The sequence below is a fragment of the Colius striatus genome, chromosome 1 (assembly GCF_028858725.1).
Source record: "Colius striatus isolate bColStr4 chromosome 1, bColStr4.1.hap1, whole genome shotgun sequence".
NCBI classification, from domain to species: domain Eukaryota; kingdom Metazoa; phylum Chordata; class Aves; order Coliiformes; family Coliidae; genus Colius; species Colius striatus.
The window spans coordinates 133953375-133977083 of NC_084759.1; the positions used below are offsets into that span (position 1 = coordinate 133953375).

At 38.9% G+C, this 23709-nt stretch overlaps 1 protein-coding gene across 1 annotated transcript in view; it reads right to left on the reverse strand.

Moving 5' to 3' along the window:
- PRMT8 (protein arginine methyltransferase 8) overlaps positions 1 to 23709 on the reverse strand; it is a 48982-nt gene that overhangs the window by 17798 nt on the left and 7475 nt on the right. Inside the window, exons 2-6 of the mRNA XM_061988831.1 lie at positions 12768 to 12953; positions 7656 to 7811; positions 4662 to 4725; positions 992 to 1134; positions 567 to 654 (exon numbers count right to left, since the gene is read on the reverse strand). Of these exons, the coding sequence (XP_061844815.1) occupies positions 567 to 654; positions 992 to 1134; positions 4662 to 4725; positions 7656 to 7811; positions 12768 to 12953 (637 nt within the window). The remainder of the gene's footprint in view (positions 1 to 566; positions 655 to 991; positions 1135 to 4661; positions 4726 to 7655; positions 7812 to 12767; positions 12954 to 23709) is intronic.

The window sequence follows — 23709 nt, forward strand, 5'->3', positions numbered from 1 at the left end:
CTGATCCTTATTATTCACATAAAAATTCTCACAAAAAGTGTTTTTAAAAGTTTAAAAAGCATTGCAATTTTTATTCTTCTTGACAAGCTTCTTACATATTTTTTTCTAAGCTTATTTCTTAAAATTTATAGCTCATTTATATCTTACTAATTTTTCTGGTTTATACATTTTAAAAACAAAACCCACCACCTGGATGGCAAAAGACTATTGCCAATTTTAATGGCAGTTATGTGAGATTATGTAAATCAAAATAACAACAAAATAACAACAAAACTTTACCTTCCAAAATACATATTTTAAAATAGAGATGGGGTATAAATGTAACTCTAAGCTAATTCTACATCAGGTTATTCATGCATCATTTCTTTGTGCATTTTAAATTACTGCAAGTTTCCTGAATTTATCATTGCTAGAGTCTTCTCATTTTTTATCAATTCTGGCACATTCAGCATGATTTCTTGGCTTTTGCAAAATTTTGACAGCGAAGACATTACAGTAGGCCCTCATAAATCAATTATTTTAGAGAAATAACCATAGAAAAATGTTATTGTTAGGCTTTTACTCACAGTGAATTTTGAAGTCCTTGTACTGTCTGTCTTCAATTGCTACCACGTACAAAGCAGCACGGTCTGGAAACATTAGCCCTCCAGGTTTCTGTTGATGAATTGTGGGGAAATGGATCTCGTAATCTATTCACCTGACAAAGACATCACATTTTTGAACTGCACATACAAAAACCAGACAAGCACCCCTTCCATGCCTTTATTGTTTTCCTTCAGATTGTCACATCAGCTTTAATACCTGCAACTCTTGCAGCCTGTAGCAATGTGTCTATACAAATTTCACCGGCGGTGTATCTAAACTTTTTAAAGGCTAAGACCTAGCATTTAGATATGTAACTGTGTTTTGTTATTGTGACAGTAGGAGAGGGAAGGCTTGTAGTGAGAAAATAAATGCTGATTGCTCCAGACATGACATGCAGAACACCTACCAGCCACTTGTCTCGTGCGAAGATGACTGTGTTTAACATTGACTCATAGAACAGACAGTAACCCATCCATTCACTGATGATGATGTCTACTTTATCCACAGGTAATTCAACTTCTTCCACTTTACCTTTAAATATTGTGATTACTGAAAAAAGAATCCAAAGAAATATGTTTCACATAGTAAAACACCTGACCAAGTTCCCTACTGGTGAATGTCAGGCTGATCTTTTCAGTATGATTATTTTCTTGAATGCCTGTAGATAAGAGGTGACTCCCTGCGACTCAATGGATTTTACACTATTTTAAAACTACTTGCAGTAAGTTTTAGTATCAGTATAAAATGAAAAAAAAACCCCCAAACCTTAAAATATTCAAAAACAAAGCCCAAACCAAATAAAACCCATATAAAAAAACCCCAGAAAAATGAGCCTTACCTGTTTACCTGTACGATTTCATATTACATGCCATTTGGAAGATTTCAAGATCACTGAGTAAGCAACGCAAAGAATCTACCTAGAATCCTTTAAATACCCCTGAGTTGCACATACATGGTCTCATCACTGAGATACTAGAGATTTATGGAACCAGGACCTAATTCCAACCTATGTTCAATTCCAATCTGGCTTCATAATGAGGAAATCAAGGCTTATTTCTTCTATGAATCCTTGGGATCTGACTCAACTGAGAAAGTCAGATCTAGTCCTACAGTACACAAACAAGAAAGTTTGTACACACACAGTTGTCTCATGAAAAATCATATTTCATTTCTTTCTGATTCATGATAAAAACTTTTATAACATATTGGCATTCTCACTCTGAATCTTCAGTCTGGTTTAGACTTACATAACTTTCCACAGTTATCTAAAGTGACTGCTGGAAAACATTGCTGTCAGGTATTTTGTCACAAAATTAGTTTCAAGGAAATGAAAAAGTTTGGTTGAAGTTTGATGAAGTAGAATATTAGATCCTCAGAGACGCTATTACAACACAGTGCACTAAATTACTGTCAATACTACTTGCAGGAGACTGGGTATGCAATGCAAAAGCAAATCAACAACTAATTAATATAACTGGTTGATTCTGGTATATATATATTTAGTCAGATGCAACAAGTAACTTTGTTTTATGATCTCCAGACAGTTCACCCATCATACTTGCACTTTTAAAAATATATTTCCTATTTAGAAATGTATTCCAAATTATTTAGACAATTTTCAGCTTGGGTTTGTCTTCCTATTTATATTGATTTAGAATATATTATATTGTTTGTTGCAATGGGTAAAAATCTCACGTTTCTGGATTCTTCCTTGACAAAGTAACCAGTGAAACTCTAAAATTCTGGAATAAAATGAGAAGGAAATATTTTACTTTCCATTGCTAATTGGTATGATTACTGTAGTACACTTAATGAAAGGCAAGTTTTAATCATGGGAATTTTTTTTTTTTATGAAAGCGGTCAACATCCAGTTGAGGAAGAAGAAGTTACTTTCATTTAGGTAGATCTAACTTATCTGTTTAAAAGTGGAATTGTAGGTTGAGTGATTTTTAGAACTCAGCCCAAGGAAAATGAGGTTTTTTTTTTTTTAAATACATGCAGTACTAGTATAACTCTAACCAGATATAAGCAGGTTATTTGCATAGTAAACTTTTAAATCCAGACTGGTCCCCTAAGAAGTTGGGAATATTGATTCAGACTGGTAACACAAATATCAGGTGGTACAGGCAACCTGACTGGAAAAGAACAGGGTTCTCCTCTCCTTCCCATTCTTTGAACTCCTTCCTTTCACAGTTAAAAGCTCAGTAATTCATCTGTTATTATACTGAAGACTCTTCAGGCCTATGAGCTCCAGCCAAGAGTTCTCTTTAGTTCTCTTTTCTCTCAAGAACTTTCACTGCCACAACTCTTTTGGAGTTCATTTTAGTACTGTTGACAGCTGCCAGATTTGACACACCTGCATATTTTGAATCCCTCTGTTTATACCTAGAACAGTCACAGTGTAAGCAGCAGCAGCAGCACAAGTTCCTCCTACCTCCCTTCACTTTGATGAAACATCTTCATAAGGCATCGTAGGAACAGATTGTGCTGTACCCAGCTGTATTGTATCTGTTCTGGAAACAGTGGGTTTTCTCTTGGTTCAGACTTTTTTGCTGACTCTGCATTTCTCTAAACAATTAGGGGGGGAAAAAAGAAAAATTTCTATGAGCAACAAGATCCTCTGGCTTTTTTTAATACCTGTCTGTATTAAAATAAAAGTGACTGTGGGTCAGTGTGAAGTGTGTAAGTGTAAATGTTGGTTCAGTTCTGTAATTCATTTATATTGGAGACCAAATTGCAGTTGGACAGGCTGCTGAACTTGACCAGGCAAGTCTCCTGCCAAAGGAGAGAGATCTTTTTCCATGGAAGAGAGTATTTTCTGGTCCTTTGCTTCCCTCTTTCTCTGAAGCAAGTGTTGCATACACCAGCTGGCCGCATATATCCCATATCACTGCTGTTTCTTTCACACCACACCACTTGAATATGCATACTGTACAATAAATTCTCCTCCCAAATAGCTCCATGTTAGAAGCTGGTGGTGACAGCAATAAAAACTAGGACAGATCCAAACCAGAACAGAAATCTATTCCTGCACATAGACTAGCATAGCATTACCATAAACACAGCTGAAAGCCAGGACAAATTATCCAGTCTAGCCAGCGACAACCTTTCCTGCTCTGCAAGCTCTTCACAAAGAGCACTTTTAAACAAGAACTCTCTCAAAGACTCAGTTAAAAAAGTCTGGGGTTTAGGTTGTTCCAAAGATACCTTGCATACAGTGATTTGAAGGAGGACAGAAGACATGAAACAGAGCTTGCTGGTGATTGTTTTTTGTTCAGAGTTTTTAGAAGGTTAGGAGTATTTTTAGTATTTTTTAATTGAAGTGTTTTCACATCCCTGGAAATTTCAACAGTTTTCCTTTCAAGAAAAATAAATGTTCCTATGATACTATTATTCTGATCCCTGAACATTTGCATTTGTGTGTATGTTTCAATATGATTTTAAAAAATTGTTTTTTAAAGTTGGAAGTCAGAAGAAATTCTTAGTGAAACATCTGTATTGATACAGAATACTTTTCATTTTGAACCTTATTTCAACATTAATTTGTGTACGGCAATTCTATTTAAGAGGTAAGTGGAATTCAAATCACAGAATCACAGATATTTAAGAGTTGGAAGGGACCTCGAAAGACCACGTAGTCCAACTCCCCTGCCAGAGCAGGACCATCTGGACTAGGTCACAGAGGAACTCATCCAGCTGGGTTTTGAATGTCTCCAGAAAAGGAGACTCCACAACCCATCTGGGCAGACTGTTCCAGTGCTTTGTCACCCCCACAATGAAGGTGGTAGAATTAAATTGAAAAGTTAAGCTCTAATATGGGGCCTCCTGTCTGCTTTGCTAAATCAAACTGCCTGTTGATGAGTCCCATTTACTTCTGTTATCTGTAAGCCTAGAAGCAACTCCTCTCATGAGGAATTGTTATACTTTCCAGAATTAGGTGTTTCATTTTGTATTTACATAAGGATATTATGCAAAACTACCATTTACATATAAACCACAAGCCATCAGTTAATCAGAAAAAGCAAAACAGTTATCTTCTCTTTCTCTTGAAGGTAATATTTTTATATATAGCTTACTGTTGTCCAGGTGGTTGGCCTTGATAATTTTTTCTGAGTAGTCAGATATACTTGAGCATTCAATCTACGTAAAAAAGAAAAAAAAAAAGCAAGACAAAAGTGTGTTAATGTGTTAGAGATGTTAAGAGATCTCAGCTATATGAATAAAACCAAAATCTACTGAAGGCAGAAAGGATTAAAGAAAGAGCATTGTGATCAATGCTATCTTAATATTTAACCTGCAGTCCATGTTTGAGTCAAACTTTCACACCTAGAAAAGACTGCTTTTGAAATTCTTCAAATGTAGAAAAAAGACGTCTAACTACAAAACTGCATAATTCATTAATCATATTACTTCATTTAGTCCTTCTACTTCAGAATATTGCCTCCTTCCCTTCAAAAATCTGCTGAAGGTAATGAATTAGCATGCTGCTACATTTCCTCATGTATTTTAAAACAAAACACATTTACATTTTGTGAAAAACGTCTCCTTTTTTACTGGGGTGCTTTTACCGGGGTGCTGTTTCTCCTGGGCTGTGTCCTCATCACTACTTTTTTATTCAAATCACCTAACATCTGCCATGTGTGTCCATTTTATGTGTCAAACTTCTCTAATACTATAGAATTCAGTTCTACTGCAGTGATTGTGCTGATTTTTGTATGACTAAATGCAGCAAATAAATCAAGGTTTCAAGGGATAATTATTTTTCTGTTACTCACTCAACCCTCCCAAGCACCAACAACCACATGCCATCATTGGATGATGTCCTGTTACCTTCCTACAATGGCTGGGGTTAGAGAATATGAAGAAAGATGAAAAACTTAGTATACCGGCTAGCTTGCAGAAGAGATTCCCCCTAGTCCAACAGCTATTTTCAACTATCAAAAAAGAGCTTGCAGAGAAAGTCAAACCCTCATCTGAAGTACAGGAGAAATTCAGTGACATGAGCTGTGGCAAAAGAAATTCCTGCTGATTGTAGTACTGGAATAGGTGCTGAGAGAGGATCTAGAGTCTCCATCTTTGGATATTTTATCAAATTGGACTGGACAAGACACAGAGCAACCTAATATAGCTTTAAAATTAAGTGTGCTTTGAACAGGAAGTTGGATTAGATATTTCCAGAGGTCTTCTAATATAAATCTTCCTATGAGTCAGCTTCTATGATTTACACTTCTTAAAGACTCAGAGATGATTCTAGCACATGGCTGAGGTAGTGACAAGAAATAAGTTCTAACAGTAAGAAGGGATAAGAAGAACCAGACAGGGTAGTGCATGAATTTGAACCTTTAGAAGGGAAAGAGTGAGAAAGATGAGAGTGATTTTAGTGTGTCTGTAGTCAGAAAACCAACAATCTGCATTTGTCAACAGTTTCTACATCATGCCCCTTGAAAAATCACATCTAGTTGTACAGAGGGAACTGGAACATCTCAGTTCTATGTAACAGCTCATAGCAAATGTTTGTTTTTTTAAAAGGAACGTTTAGATTCTATTGGCATTCTTTGCCAATAGGACCATAAAGTCTGAATTTGACTGTAAGATTACTACTGTCAGATCTTGGAACTATCTGCTTTTCTAATGCAAATACAACTCTGCAACTTCCAATGGACAGGGTTCATGGTGGGGAAGTCATGTGACAAGAAGGGTGAAACTCTTAGACTGTAGCAAAGTGTCACACCTAAGTGAGTTCCTTTGAGTGCTTAGTTTCCTGGACAGCACATTCTCCAGCTTGAGTGCTGAACAATCCATGGGTGAGTTGACATTGGCATACCACTGAGCTTTAAAAATGACTGAGGTACAGACTGAACTATAAAGAAATCCAAATCAAAAAATGCCCAACAACAACAAATCTGTGGAAAAATATTTACTTTTCTTTTACTGGGTGAATTTTCTGCCATTGAGATGTCTCATTGTAAAATCACGTAAGTACCAGTGCCAGCTCAAGGGAAGGAGTAAGACCATATGGCCAGGGATCTGGGAGACAGGATGTCAGAAGAACAGCATCGTCATTTTGTGTATGCTTATACTTTCACAGCACTGCAACATCCTTGCATGAGATCTGCATTCCTGCATCAGAGAAGATCATGAACTGTGTACTTGATTTACAAGAAATACATTCTAGCTGCCAATTCTGTATACTGTCTCACGTTTAAATGCCATAACTTTTCCTGGCACCTTCTGATTTCAGCTATCTATACTTCCATGCTCTAGTCTGTTACTTAGATGAGGCACTCAAAATTAACATTGAATTTTGACAATATAAGCCTGAAAGTTGAACAGGAGTCCTTGTATTTCACATATCATTATCAGTAATAAAGATTCACACTTCAGATACTCAGTGACATCAGTGTCTTCAAGTGCGCAGATGTAGTGAACCAAGTTTTAATAACCAATTTTGTCAAAGTACACAGAGAAATAGAATCTAGTTCCCCTTTTCTATGTTGCATTGTGTCTGCAGAACTCCAAAGCAAACAGAAGTCCAAAGCAAAAAGAAATTGTATTTATAATTTTAGAGTCAGTACAAATAACTCTGAATATACCCAGAAAGCAAATCTACGCTATCTCTAATGTCTGCTCTGCAGAGAATTGCACTTCATGCTCCTGAAGTTCAACGTATTTAAGGTAATAATTCCCTTCTGCCTCTCAAAGGCATTATTGTAGGCACAGAAAACATTCACATGCTTTCTTACATGATTTGCCAAGTTGTAATTAATATACAGGGAAAAGTATATTAAATAAATTTGTTTCCAAGGCTACAAAGTTACAGAACTTAAGATCTTCAAAAAGAAAGATAGTGTCTTTGACCTCTCTGAGTAGGAAAAAGTCCCTTTAACATTTTTGCAGCCAAGAAGAAATATGGATATGTACCAGATTAACAAAGATTCCACACAAGAAAATACATCATACCTCAATTTGGAAAAGGCCCACTACTGCAAGTCATAGAAAGGAGGTAAATTACCAAGCCAAATTCTCAGGTATAATGCACAAATTCAAAATATTACACAAAGTCGTCTTACCCCATACACCTTTTTTGCTCCTGCCTTTGCAGCAAACATGGAGAGGATTCCCGTGCCACTTCCAACATCAAGGACTATCTTATCTTTAAAAACATGCTTATTGTGATACATTGAGTTTCTATATGTTAATGTGCGCACTTCATCCTTTAACATTTCCTGTGATTAAAAAAGGCATTGTGTTATTATTTGAAGTGTTTATACATGTTCAACACTGCTGATAAACGCATTCCCTTATTACAATGTAAGCATTATTAACACAGCATGAAGAGCTATTCAAGCACACATGTTTACACATCAAAGCAACTGTAAAATGCTATCTGGTTAGAACTGAACTATTAAGAAGCAGCACAATGTCCTTCATAAATTTTTATTACTCTATTACTTCACTGGTACAATTTACAACCACAGTGTAATCTAACCACAACACTGCTTTGGGCATAGATAAAAGCCCTACAGAAATCTAAGCTTTCCTTTCCACCTAAATCATGCACAACATAGAGCCTCAACAGAGGGACTTTCTGAGGTTCCTCTTTGAACACAAAAGAAACCATTCTATAAACCATTATAAGACAACGGTCCTTATAGCCTTACCCAAAGTGATGCAGGAAGTCCATAGCAAAGCTCAGAGATACTGTGCTGTATGGCATTCCCCTACTGCTCTTGTTCACTCATTTATGTGACCAGTTTCCAGAAGATATCAATGTATGACCTAGACGGCTATCTCACTATTTTAAATTGTCAATATTAGGTGCTGATTTTTGCTTCAGTGGTAGCCACAGTACTTGTATTTCATGCCACGAACACCTTGCTCTCACACATGTATTTTTCAGTCAAACTACAACAATAAAGAGCACTGATATCAAGATCCAAGTTTAATTTTTAAGAGAACCATAGGCCATTCAATACACACTTTAAGTTTCTCAAAATGCTTGTTAGGTCTCAAAGGCTTAACTTTTGCTTATACTACTGCCATCATTTCATAGTTTAAGCAAGTAGTCAAAGGAGCTTTTGAATTTCAGGATAAAAAGTAACATCCATACTCATGGTCACTGCAGCTAACCTCCACGTCCCCAGCTAGTTCATTCTTTCTAGCAAGTATCAGGACCAGAAGAGCATCACACCCACCCATTCCCACTGATTCAGGTCATCTGTGCCAGGAATTATAAATATACCACGCATTCAAAAAATGTCTTGGATTGCTTATGTCCTGTTCTGTTTCCTTTCAGATGTTAGGGTGACTAAAGTCTCCTATGGAACAGAAATCAGATTCATGTCTCATGCAGACATAAGACTTGCTTCAGTTGTCTGAAGAAGACCTAATCTACTTCTTCCTTATTAGGTGGTCTGAAGAAGACACCCACAACGTTAGCCATGTTGGTCTGCCATTTAATCCTGACTCAGTTTAGCTGGGACATTATCACTCTCACAGTAGATATGATACTGTGCATTCCGCTGCTCTGTCTCCCTTGTCATCTTCCCAGTCTGTCCCTTCTAAAGAGCTTGTGTCCAGTTGTTGTGGCGTTCCAATCAATGTCACAGCATCTCTTTTATCCCTGTGAGATTGTAGCTGTGCAACTGCACACTGACCTATAATTCCTCCTGCTAATATCCCAGTTGGCATGAGGTAAGTGTACAGCCACGTCAGAAAGGCTTTCTGTCATGTTCATTTCCAGAAAACATACAAAACCTTCTCCCATAACACTGCCTCTTGGCACTTCCTTTATTGTGTGTGTGCTTACACTTGGCAAAGATGCTTTTTGGCCTGGTTTATCAGGTGAACATCTCTTCTTAGCAGATCTTAATCCTCAAAGAAGGACTCATAGACATAAAAACTGAAAAGCATCAGCTGCACAAGCAGCTGCGAACCTGCAGGAGCACTTCTACTAGAACCTGTATTTGCACTGCTGGAATTGAGGACCTGGCACAGCCTGCTGTTGATTAACATCCTGAGCCACATAGTCACACTTGATATGCTCCAAGTCTCATTGGTGCTCATGTGGAAGAGTAGTAGCAGCAGTAGTAATCCAAGGCTGGTCTAAGGTCTGCACAAATGTCAGAAGTTTCTCTAAAATGTTCCAGACCCAAACGCCCAGACATCAGGCCAGGTCAGCAGATGGGGACCCATCTGCAGGAGAGAGCCTTCCACTACTACCACTTTTTGCTTCCTCCTAGTGCCCCTGTATGGCTCAGGGTCAACTGGTTCTGATTCTTCATTGTACAAAACTTCCAGCCCCTCATCTACAAAGAAGGCAATGAACCTCTTCTGTACCTACAGATCTGCAGGAGCCTTCCACCTGTTGCCAGAAGCGGCAAGTCACAAGTTTTCCAGCTTTAACCATCAGAGGGGTCTCCACTTCCAAACTTGGTAAGTACAAACTCTTGACTTACCTCTCCTTTCACTACAGCTGGGGACTTAGGCTCTTGTATCTTTAGGGTCTTGGAGAAGATTCAGTCAGTCTCTTCCTTATGTCCCTGATTCTGCAAACTGTGCCAACCTCCTCTAGCAGGTCCTTTACTTGTTGACACATATATTCCACCAGTGCACACCTCCTGCAGGAAAGGAGGCAATCTCCTACTTCCCAGCCTCAACAAGAGGCTTCAGGTAACCCCTGCAATTCCTGAGGCCTACAGAGCTGTATCCTTCCATCATCAGAAAAATCTGATTTGAGGTCTCATGTGTCTTTAATATTTAGGTCTCTTTCCAAATCAATTGTTGCTCTATCTTCTTCCTTGGACTGAATTTCTGAATGCTGCACTGGCAACCTTGAGGACAGGCTGATTCCCCAGAAGGCTGTGCTGCCATTCAATGGGATCTCAACCGACTTGAGAGTTGGGCAGAGAGGAACCTCATCAGGTTCAACAAGGGCTGCACTTGCCCTTTTGCACCTGGGGAGGAACAACCTCATGCACCAGTACAGGCTGGGGATTGACCTGCTGGAGAGTAGCTCTGCAGAGAGAGACCCGAGAGTCCTGGTTGACAATAAACTAAACACAAGCCATCAATGTGTCCTTATGGCCAAGAAGGCCAATGGCATCCTGGGATGCATCAAGGAGAGTGTGGTCAGCAGGTGGAAGGAGGTTCTCCTCCTCCTCTCCTGTGCCCTGGTGACGCCTCATCTGGAGTCCTGTGTCCAGTTTTGGGCTGCCCAGCTCAAGAGGGACAGGGAACTTGTGGAGAGAGTCCAGCGCAGGGCCATGAAGATGATCAAAGAACTTGAGCATCTTTCTTACAAGGAAAGGCTGTGGGATCTGGGATTGTTTAGCTTGGAGAAGAGGAGACTGAGAGGGGACCTTAGAAGTATATTAATTCTGAGAAGTATTAAGACTTAGAAGTATTTGAAAGGTGTATGTCAAGGGGATGGGGCAGCACTTTTTTCTGTAGTGTACAGTGATAGGACTTGGGGTAATGGGCATAAGCTAGAAGACAAAAAGTTCCACTTAAGTTTAAGGAAAAACCTCTTTACTGTAAGGATAAGGGAGCCCTGACACAGGCTGCCTAGGGAAGTTGTGGAGTGTCCTTTTCTGGAGGTTTTCAAAACCTTCCTGGACATGTTCCCATGTGATCTGATCTAGGCGGACCTGCTTGAGCAGGGGGTCAGACAGGCTGATCTTTAGAGGTCCCTTCCAATCCCTACCATTCTGTGAATCTGTGATTCTATAATTGGCAGATATAAATATGTTGTTTGTGTATACACTGCACAATCAGTACAGTAATGGATATTATTTGTTATGTGATTTATGAAAACTGACACTTCCTATTGCTGGCCTCTTGGATCCTCTTGGATCATGTAAAACTTTTTTATGGTAAATATGGTCCATTGTGTACTTTGAATTCTTTCCAGGAGTGTATTTACTGGAGGCTATTGGGCTATTAATGCATCCTCTGCATTCAAGTAACATGCTGTGAGTTCACTCTGGCTGGATGCCATGTACCCTCTCCCTCCCAAGCAAGACAGGAAAAATATAACAAAAGACTCATTGGTAGAAATAAAGAGAAATCATTCAGCAATTATTGTCATGGGCAAACCAGACTCAACTTGAGGAAATTAGTTTACTTTATTGCCAATCAGAATAGAGAAGGGTTGTGAGAAATAAAAACTAAATCTTAAAACATCTTCCCCTAACACCTCTCTACTTCCCATGTCTCTACTTCTCTCCCCATAAAGCAAGGGGGGCAGGGAAGAGGGTTGTAGTCAGTTCATCATGGATAGTCTCTGCCGTGCCTTCCTCCTCAGGGGAAGGACTCCTCACACACTCTTCCCCTGCCCCAGCATGGTGTCCCTCCCATGGGAGACAGTCCTCCACAAGCTGCTCCAGTGTGGGCTACTTTCTCTCCACAGGTTCAGTCAAGAGTCTGCTTCAGTGTGGACTTCCCATGGAGTCACATCTTCCTTGAGCATCAACCTGAGCTGGCATGGGGTCCACCATGGTTTGTAGGTGGGTTTCTGATACAACGAAGTCTCCATGGCTGCAGAGGCAGGGCCTGCCTCACCACAGGCTGCATCACAGGCTGCAGAAGAATATCTGCTCCAGCACCTGGAGGACCTCCTGCCCCACTTCTTCACTGACCTTGTGTTTTGGTCTGGCCAGGAATAAGAACCACACACTCAGCACTCCTCAAGGAGAAGCTTCTAGCAGCTTCTCACATAAGCCAACTTTGTAACCTCCACCATTACCAAAACCTTGCCATGCAAACGCAGTACACATGCCAGGAGTCAAAAAAATCACTTGGCTTCTCATGTCCACTGAGTAGCTGTTCCGCTGTGATCTCTGCTCAAATATGCAAGGGAACAAAAGACTTAACTTAGCAATAACATAGTTTCCATGTGTGGTTGGGTTAGTTCACCACCCTCCTAAATGCACTAAATTAACTGTAAAGATCATCACTGTACAAGTAACTAATAGGAGTTCTGTGGAGAACTCATACATAAGAATCTAAGTGGGACAGAGATTTTGGGTACAAATCTCTAGAGAAGTTCATATTTTTGTCATATAACAAGATTATGCAATCTTCTGAGGAAAGGCAGAGGAATATAATCATAAGCACGGAGGGGGATAAATAACTAATAAATAAAAAAAATATATAAATACTGAAATAAAAATAAATATTACCTCATGAATTCCAAAGTGAGCATAGGAATCAAAATAATAATCCCTGGATGTCATCTCTTCTGGACTGATGAGTTTTGCCATCTTTCCTCGGCCTGGGCAGCTTGGTTGTAATGGGATGTGTATGACAGACTGAACTGGATTTGGAACAGCAGTAGGCTGAGAAGGCTGGGATGGGATGGGACAAACCTAGGAGAACATGAAATATTATTGAAGCATCATTAAAAGAAAACATTTCTTTCAATGTCTAGAATAGAGATGTTATTGTAACTAACTAGCAGTTAGTAAGACCAAAGACACTTAGCGTATCATAAGTGAAATTTAGACTGCCTTCTGTTCTTGGTTCTTTATTTGCTCTGTCCTGGAAAATTGCCTTAACGGCTTTTTCCTTGATGTTCCTCTGCAGATATCTACATTTATACAAAGTATTGGCAAATCACTGTCAGTGGCTGAAGTGGGTGCCTCCCAACATTGACATAGGGCCTTAAGAGCTAGGTTTTCTTCTTCAGTGCCTTCTTCTGTCAAACTGCCATAGCTTTGAGAGAGGTAAGTTGTAATAGTCTCCCTGCTAAGAAAAGCTCATAATCAAAGGATTTTAAACACAATGTTACCAACAAGAAGGACAGAATTCACAATCTTAATTGTCAAGTAACATATCTAGCTGTATTGATGAGGTATGTCTGAGAATGTTCACAATATCTGAAAGTCTCTCAGCATGTCCAGAAAGTAGTGTAGGGAGCTTAATTTAGTTTCCTGTTTTGGGGACATGCAGGAGTTATGTGTTACCAACACCCACTGGCCCATCGTACTTTGTTTTCCCTTGCATATTGTATCTCCAACTCCCAAATTTCAGTAGGGCTGGAATGTTCACACCCCATTGACTTAGATTTGACAGCATCTAAGACAGACAACAGAATGTTTCACAAACACACATTCTAGCCATTAAGGTACATCTACTTATTTCATCCTTAACATGAAGTGAAATGCTAAAAACTGAGAAGGACTGAGCAAGACTCTAAAGCTTCACATATGCAATGTTACCTGCAAATTATAGGTCAATAACTTCATATATTCAGAAGGTAAAGCCTACTTAAAATATAATTTCCTCTTGTACTTTTAATTCTCAGATTTAGTAGTTTCCTGGTGGGGACAAGATTTGCCTGACCCTCTCCACTATACTTTCATAACATTCACTCTATAGAAATAGCTTGATACTGTGAAATGAATCCCTTGTACTCTCTCTAAATAGCATCAATTATCCTAGTTCAATGTATTTCAATATAAAAAAATCACATACTTTTTTCCCATGTTCATTTGAAGACTTAAATATGAAGATTTAAATTTGACCATTTCTTTGTTCCATTTGTGAAAGAATACTCGTGGTTTACGTTCCTGTAACACTGTGCATCCCCAAAGATACAGAAGTGCTTTATTTATATGTCTTTTCTATTTGTGACCTTTTTGACTATCACCTCACCCAGTTCACCTCCCACACAGAATACAATTGTTCCCAACTGGTATTTGTATTTCTGTTCTGTCTGATTACAAAACATTCATCTGCAGGCATTTATCTTTCAAGACTGTATTCATTCATTATTGCCTGTATTCATTGACTATATTCAATCCTTCAAAATTTAATGATGGTACTTTTAATGACATACTTGAGGTTATATCCTAATGTTTTTCTCCATTGGTGTACACACTACCAAATTTTTGCAGTTACCTTACCCTGTAGTCCTTTCTGTATTTTTCTGTTGGATTACAAAGACATGAACTGTAGATGTTCAGAATTTTGGTTTAATTTAAAACAAACTCTGTAAGGTCATATAGGTTTCTTCTAAATCTTGTCCTCCACATCTTTTTACAAGCATAATATGTAAATGTAGCAGTCACTGAAGTCTTCATTCTGTTCCTGTCTTTAGGTAAGAAGGTCTCCAAATGCATCACAGGCAACTGGTCAAAAGCTACCTACTGGAGAGAAGATCTGTCAGCTTTTGTATACAAAACCAAAGGGCTCTTAACTTTTCTATTGCTGTAAAACTACAAATTTAAACTTGTTTCCTGTACAATAGAAAGCATTTTCTACAGGAAAAGAGACTAGTCTTGAAGGTGAATCTTCTGCCTCAGTCTCTAGCAATATCAGTTCTACTCCTGGCGTGGCCAGCAGGTCAAGGGAGATTATCTTCCCTCTCTACTCTGCCCTGTTAAGGCCTCATCTGGAGCATGGTGTCCAGTTATAGACCTTCCCAATTAAAGAAGGACAAGGAAGTTCTGGAGAAGGTCCGGCAGAGGGCCACCAAGATAATGGAGGGGACTGAATCATCTCCCTTATGAGGAAAGGCTGTGAGACCTGGACCTGTTTAGCCTGGAGAAAAGACTACAAGGAGACATTATCAACACTTATAAATACCTAGAGGGCAGGTGTCAAGAGGATGGGCCCAGTCTTTTTTTCTGTAATGCCCAGTGACAGGACAAGGGGTAACAGGCACAAGCTGGAACACAGGAAATTTCATTTGACCATGAGAAGAAATTTCATTCCTGTGAGGGAACACTGTCACATGCTGCCCAGAGAGGTGTGGAGTCTCTTTCTCTGGAGGTTTTAAAAACCTTCCTGGAGGCATTTCCTTTGCAATCTCATCAAGGTTCAAAGTTCGCTATTTTGTGCAGGGGGTTTGGATTAGATGATCTCTAGAGGTCTATTATAATGCCCACTATTCTCTGTGAAATTCTGAAACTGAAAAAATACAGCCAGACTGTAAGAGAACTGGGAGAAATAATTGATTCTTAAAACTATTTGCTTTGAAAACACTATTTTTTCAACCACTTCAAGGTCAAGAGCTGCTCTGAAGTTTCTACAGACAAACCCATCCATTTATTATCAGTAGGAAATTCATTTTCCTTTACAGACAAGTATGGTTTAGAGTGCATTACAATTACTACATGTTATCCTTAAAGTAATGTTGATAGTGAAAATATTGTGAAAACACTGAGGCATGTTCTGAAATCTGAGACTGCATTGTTTGCTTTTGAATATATCCTCTGTCCAGTACAACTGAGACTGAGTAGTCATACAAGGAACTTGATTATACACTAAGTGTCCAAATCCTCAAAAAATCAAAGAATCAAGCAGGTCTTCAGTATGGTAGCGGCATGGTTGGCATGTTTAGGCTTCAGCAGAAACAATACTGAGGAGCAAGATGGAATACACGGATCACAAATATTTGCAAATCTGTTACTTGTTGGGTGTAAAGCAATAGTTCTTCGCCCTAATAGAGGTTAAGAACTGAAACAAATTCTGTGGGGTCTCCAACCTCGTAAATCACAAAGTTCATCTGGACAAGGTCTTTAACAGCCTGATCTAGCTTTAAAGTTATCTTTTCTCTGGGCAGAATGCTGGTCTTCATGACTTCAAAAGGTTCTTTTCACCCATATTATTTTATGATAGTAAGACATAGTTATATGTGTACTATGCAGGAGATACAGGTGGCAATAGCACGATAAACTTATAAACCCAAGCCTAGTGTAGATTGTGGAGTGGACTCTACATTTGGCTTTACAGATCTGTACACAGAATAGGAACAGAACCTGTTTTCATGACAAAGAATGCACACATGAAAAGAACCCAAGGACATGACACTGGAATGGAAAGCTTTTGAAGATACATGTAACAGAATTGGACTGAAGTGATAGGAAATGAGATGTGGCAGAATGTAAAGGTGTGAGAAACAGAAGTCTGAGCAGTTCTAGACTACTCTGTGTGCCTTTGCAGGTAATAAATATGTTTTTCTTCCAGCCTTTCCTCTTCACTGTTTATTGTACATTACAGTGCCACTTGAGTACATCACCAAAACAGGTGACAAATTGTAGTTATGGATGTTGACACTGAAGTTGTATTCATTTTTATAAAGATGGAGATTTTGCAATATGCATAGCATAGAAGGTCCAGTGCAGAGCATGAACAGTCCTAGTTCAGCACAGAAGAAAATATTAGAGAAATGTATTAACTGAAATTTACTCTTTGCAAAGTACCTCATAAAACGATAGCAAAGCACCTCATGAATGCATAGCAAAACAGAGCACTGAGAGGTACCTTCCTTTAGGACAAGTTTGCATTTTTATTATTTTTGGCATGTGATAAACCTAATGTCTATTATTGTTTTAGATTTAATGTCACAGACTTTACTGTAACATCTTGGTTTACAAAGATCCCTATTACATGGAACAGCTGGAGAAATGCCTTGTGCTTTGACTTATACTCCATTACAGAGACCAGATGGTATATTATTAGACTCTGTTCCCCATCTGTTTCTTAGATATCCCTTAAGCCTCATGAGGCTAAGTTGCACAGTGAGGAGTTTCTCAAATGTTGACTAAAGTCTCACTTCTATTAAGTCAGAGTTTCAAAGCTTCAGCTCAGAGGGGAATCATGTTTTAGAACCATTGCTCTCTGGTGGATAATATTAGATGTGAAGTAAAGTTACCAGATGGCTAAATTAATTCTTCATTTCATGGGGCAGAGACTAAGTTATTGCCATCAATAATGTGGGTTGTGACATGATCGACACCTGTACACCTGGCAGACTGAGAAAAAAAGGCTAGATCATCAGGGCTATGGTGTTTCTGAGAGACACTCCAGACTTCTCAGCCGCCTTCTGTCTCAGTACCATGTATCAGGACAGTTAGGAAGAGAACACTTTCTAATACAGCTCTTCTGAATTTGATGTGTTGCTAAGAAGTATGGGCTTCTTGTTTGTAGGCTACAGCAGTCTCCTGTTGTGTGCAGATCACAGAGCAGCACAAACTGCAACCACCAGCCTCAGTAGCTCTGACAGACTCCAGCTTCTGGTCTTTTACAGATGTACAGATACATGCAAAATAATAACCCTGCAAGTTCCTGCCATCCACATCCCAAGGCATCCTATCCCTTTTAAGGTTTCATGAAAGGCAGATAAAACCAAATTATGAAAAAAAAAAATCATTCCTACCTGCCTGTTGTTTTAAGCCTCTCCTTTTTCTGACTGAAGAAGGCAAGAATTTAATTTAATTTCACCAGTCTTCATTCAATTGGTAGAAGCTGAGACATTACAATAGTGAAAAACAGACAGGTGTCTTAATGAGTGGTCCTCAGGCTATCAGTGTTGACTGAGCAAAATTCTTTTATCATCATGAGAATTTAAAATTAAAACCTGAAGTCAACTGTCAGAGTTAAGAATGTTACTGCCAGCCATATGTTTCATAATTGATATTACTTATATAAAAATTGGAAGTGTATGTAATGCCTAAAATAGCTGTTAAAAGCCTGGGAGCACTTAAATTGACTGATCAACATGGAATACTTTTCCTTCTTTCCCACTCCATTATCCAAAAGAAAAAAAAAAAAGCTCAATGATGTTGTACATTTTCCTGCAACAGATTTTTTTGTCTGAGATTTCTATTTTTCAAAAATTTTGACAGATCACTTCTCATTGCAGCACTACATCCATAATCTCTAGGAAATAAGTAAGATATTTGTGGGGAAGTTTGAGGTAAGTTTGTTGCCTGTCTGTTGTTGAAAGTGATGAAAGAGGAAAAGTTGATAGAAGAATTTTCCATCTGAGTTAGGCTATAGCCTCTGGGAAATAGAGAGCTTTTCCAAGTTTAGTGTCATTTTATTTCTGATTTGCCTTTCCTGGAGTTTCATAAAGGTGAAGAAATACTTCTGCCTTAATAAAATGCATCACGTCTTCCATCTGATTTTAAAATATTGTCCACAAATTCATTCATTCATTCCTGGGCATTCATTGCAGAGTCACCTCTACATTTGGTAATGACAACTGTTAAAATCTAATGTTTTCTAGTCGCACTGATACTGATTATGTCCCATCTAGCCTGGTTGGGCAAACACTTCTATACCAACAAGAAGTAACACTAACCTACAATGTGCTGCTCAAGGGCTAAACTCACACTGCCACTTCCAACTCCCATTCAGGTTTGGCATGGCAGAGTGAGAAGGTTGAAAAGGTGTTGGATTCCTGGAACTGTACTAGGTTAAACTACAGTTTTAAGTCTTTCCATTCCCCTTCTATTCTGCAATACATGTAGTCAAACAACATTAGTCATGCCTTAATATTTGAGACAGGGTGGAAACCCTCAGATTTATGTGTGGCTGTCCAAGTGAAGTCTTCAATTCCTGTCAACTGAGCACGTGTTCTAGGGCACCTGGGTACCACGAGGCAGTAACGGGAACAGTAATAGTGTTCAAATGAACAGTACTGTGTACACATGAACACTGATAGTTCAAGATTCCCGGTGAGTAATGTTCTCTGTTGTTTTGGTAGATTTTGCACTTTGCAATCTAAGATAAAGAAATTGTTGCATGTTATGTATCCCTGGGAGTGATACCTTAGTACATAAACTTAATTTTTTTTAGTGTTAAATGTTAGCTGGTATACACAGAGTGAATGTGAAATGCCTAAAACAATGAGGCTATTAATGGAGGAACACTGCAAAACTTGAAGCACAAGTGATCCAGATATCTTGACCTACAAGAAGATGCTCAAAAAGGAATAAAAACTAAGAGTTCACACAGAGGACATCCATGAAAATACCAGCAGGGGTCTCCACAACCACCAGGGAACATTGAAAGAGACTCTTGTCATGATGTGCATTCATAATAACTATGTAACCATGATAGTAAGTTCCAGGAAACAGAATGAATAGGTATAATCATTCTGGGAAATTTAATACATATGTATGGGACAGGGTAATATAAACTTTCATCGATACAACATACAGCATGAACATTAAGTGGAGCAATTCCCTATGTATTCAGGTCTGCAATAAAGAATGCCTTCCAAAAAAAAAGTGTTAGAGGGATCTTTAAATTATGGACTTTTGCAGTAACAGGAGTAGCTCAAAGCCTATATTATTACTCATAGTCCAGTTCCTTGTCATCCTGTAATGTGGAACGCCATAAATAATGAGGCAGTTTTCTAGGGCTGCCTTTGCACAAACTTGTTGGACTAGCTAGGGTGGGGATCTAGGTTTCTCACTCTTCTGCCCTTATTGGCCCCTTCCTTCTATGTGCACCAGAAGGGACTCATCACTGTTACCTTAATATTTCTTTTCTACAGTATAGCTCAGTGTAGAGAGGTTGCACTGGAGAATAAAAACTGCCCTCTCACTGCGGTCCAACACTCGGTGTGAAAGGCTCTATAAAAGAAGCCTCTATAATGTGTGGTGAGTTACTCAGATAAGCTCGTGTAACTCCAATAAATTCTGAATTACAGACTATTTATCATGATGACTATGAAGCCCTGATTGTTGTGTAGGGATCTATAGTCAGAACATTAGAGGCCTGTTACCATCTGGTAGTTAGTTGCATTTTAAGGATGACTAGGCAATTCAGCTCTTTTTGCAGGAAAATAACCAAAACAAATCACAACAGGGTCATTTTCTGAGATATGAAATCTCAGCTTTGTTGGCAGTTGTTTTCACTGCATGATCAACTACAAGCCAGGGAAAACATGCTATTATTATCTGGAAGCAGAAAGCAGAAACATAAATGTGACTAATAGTTTTTATTTAACACCAAGAGAAGAGAGATATTCATGTGCCATATTAATTTAAAACACCTAACATCACAAGGCACAGCTTGTAGAAACAGCAACAGAACTTAAATGAGTCTGTACTGAAAATATCCAAGTTGAATGCAGTGAAGAGGAAGAGTTTGTGGCAGATCATTGCATAAACAGTTATGAGGCTACAAAGCCAGAGAAGTAGAAACTTCCCATTGTGCATTTCTTATTGGTTGCTACCACCACTGCTGCTGAAAATTACTTCCTTGCTGAACAGAATTATACATAGTTCCAGTGATGTACAAGCAAATAACAAGTGATATATCCCTTTATGAAAAACTCCTCAAGATGGACACAAAATGGAAAGGAAACAAAAATAGCATGGTACTTAAAAGCTACACTGGAAAGAACATGAAAAATATGTTGAGAAAAGGAGGTGGCTACAGACCCATTAGCAATGCTCATGATGTGTTTCTTGTAGAAGTAGCTGTAACACTGGAGAGCCTCCTCCCTGCCCCCATCATCACCTTGACTGACCTTCTAAATGACAGGGAACAAGAACCAGAAAGTGCTAATAAACTATAAACCCAGACATTTTTAGGCCTTTTCTCTGTATCAGGCAGTAAGCTAAAATCCACACAAAAAAGTAGAGCTCTACTATTTTTTGAGGCTAATTATTGACAAAAATAACTAGAGTATTCCATCTGTACAAATTATTTTCTTAAATTAGCACAGAATTTAATGGAAGTCCTCCTCTGCTTAGCAAATTTCTAATGCACAGATTCCTGAAAGGCACTTTGCATCTGATATCCCAGACCTCTGCTCTCACTGAGCTTCAGATGTTATGCAACAGTTCTAGGAAGCCATTATATTCTGTAGGCTTTGCTGAGCTTTAGGATAGGGGAAGGGAAAAGTTTCCAATTGATCGCCTACTGCATTTCCTAACCAAGCTTCTGATCTGCACTTGAGCGTAGTTTCAGATGTTCTTCAGCTCTAGAGAAGGTCTCTGCCTAAGAGTATACAGGTTTATTATCCATTACTAGGTTTTAACCTCTGCAGCATAAATGAGAACAGAAAAGAGAACAAGACTGAGAAATGACAGATACTGAAGTGACAGAGAAAATCAGCACACTGATCTGCATAGTCTGGTGCCACTTCAGAACCACCACCAAACAGACACGAACATTGGAGTCCCCCATTTGCCACTTTCCTTTGTCAATTAGCAAAAACAGCCTGTTTACCTGCACAAAGACACTCTGACACTTCCTTTGGAGTTGTAGCTCCCTGGGTCTTCATATGTTATAGCATGGACTTTCTCTTGATCCCCTGTCATAACCAGGCCAGTTTTTTTGTCTTCTGTTTTTATTTTAAGTTCATCTCACTCTGACTAAGTAAGCCATCTCTTAGTGGGGATTATCAGAATATTGCACCCTCGAGTTAGCCAGATTTACATGGGGGAAGAGACTACATGGTTTAGCCCAGCTTATAAAGTTGGATGACTAACAGAGTAACAAGCAAGCAAGAGGCTTGAGGTCCCTTCAACTCACATATTCCTTCCCAGTGAATGAGGACATGCAGCACCATGACAGTGAGAATATTACAAAAACAATAATGGGAATCACACTGCTTTAATGACTGAACTGTAATTGCAATTCCTAGATTTTGCTAAGCATAACTCACATTTGTATTGTGTTTTCAGTGTATTTTGTAACACTCAACTAAATCAGAAAGACCATGTAATATCAACTGATCTTATTAATATTTACAAATATCTAAATGGTGGGTGTCAGGAAGTTGGGGCATCCTTTTTTTCCTATTGTGGCTAGTAATAGGACAAGGGGTAATGGGATGAAGCTGGAACACAAAAAGTTCCCCTCAAAGACATGAAAAAACTATTTCACTGTTTAGGTGAGGGAGCACTGGAGCAGGCTGCCCAGGGAGGGTGTGGAGTCTCTTTCCTTGGAGGTCTTCAAGACCCGCCTGGACATGTTCCTTTGAGATCTGATCTAGGTTGACCTGCTTCTGCATGGGGGTTGGACTAGATGATCTCTAAAGGTCCCTTCCAACCCCTAACATTCTATTATTCTATAATTCTATAATTCTAAGATCCCCAAAGAGTGACTTGAATAACTCTTGAACCTGTTCAGGAACTTAAGCACTGCAAAAGGCTTGTAAAAATGAGTTTTCTGGAGACACTAAATCACTGGAGGTAAAACCATTCATAGCACTAAATAAAAATCAGGGGTTATTTTTCTCCTTTTTCTGCCAACGATGGTAATTTTCAGCAGAATTCTGAAGCATAATGTGAGTCAGAGAAATGCACTGTTCTGTCACCAGCAACACCACTAATACAAACTGTATGTGACAGGCACTAAGTCTGCTTTTGAACACTGCACCATGAAGAGCTAACTGACTAAAAGATGAAGGAAGAAAGGAGACTGACAACATCGTTTCCCCCGCCTCCTTAAAAAGGTCCAAATAAATATTACCATCTTAATTTAACTTAGGATTTCTCATTAAAACCAGATGATTAAGTAGGATATTGACCTTATATTGGCATCAGAGATAGTTAAGTCATATCCAAAAATCAAAAGAATTAAACTAATGTAAAGTAATAAAGCTAAACATAGAACTGTTGGCTGGACACACTCCAGCACCTCAATGTCTGTCTTGTAGTGAGGAGCCCAAAACTGAACACAGTATGAGATGCAGCCTCACTAGCACTTCCCTGCTCTTTCTAGTCACACCATTTTTAATATAAGCCAGGATGCCATTGGCCATCTGTGCACACTACTAGCTCATATTCAGCCATCTCTCAATTAATACCCCCAGGTATCTGCTTCCTCCAGACAGCTTTCCACCCACTCTGCCCCAAGTCTGTAGCATTGCATGGAGTTGTTGTGGCCCAAGTGCAGGACCTGGGACTTGGCCTTGTTGAACCTCACATAATTGGCCTTGGCCCAGCAATCCAGCCTATCCATGTCCCTCTGAAGAGCCTTCCTGCCCCCAAGCTGAACTACACACCCAGAAATCTACACCTACTGTTTTCAGAAGTACCCATTTAGCTTAAGTGCCTTCCTAGTTGCTGTATGCACCCTCTATAGCCTTCAACCCCTCCTCCTAGGGGTTCAGTAGTATGATTAAAGGACTAGCAATTATCAGCTGCCCAGATGTAAAAAATTCTAAATTCTAAGAGAAAACTTTGGCAAAATCTGTAGCATAAAGCCATGAAAGATAAAATTAGTTTAAACACAAATTTAAAGGATTAAGGAAGAAAAACAATAATGTGAAGAGATAAAACATGCTAAAGGAGTCTAAAGATGTCAACAGCAACATGAAGCATGATCATGAAGCAACACAAAACAACAGCAGCAGAATCTGACCCTTCA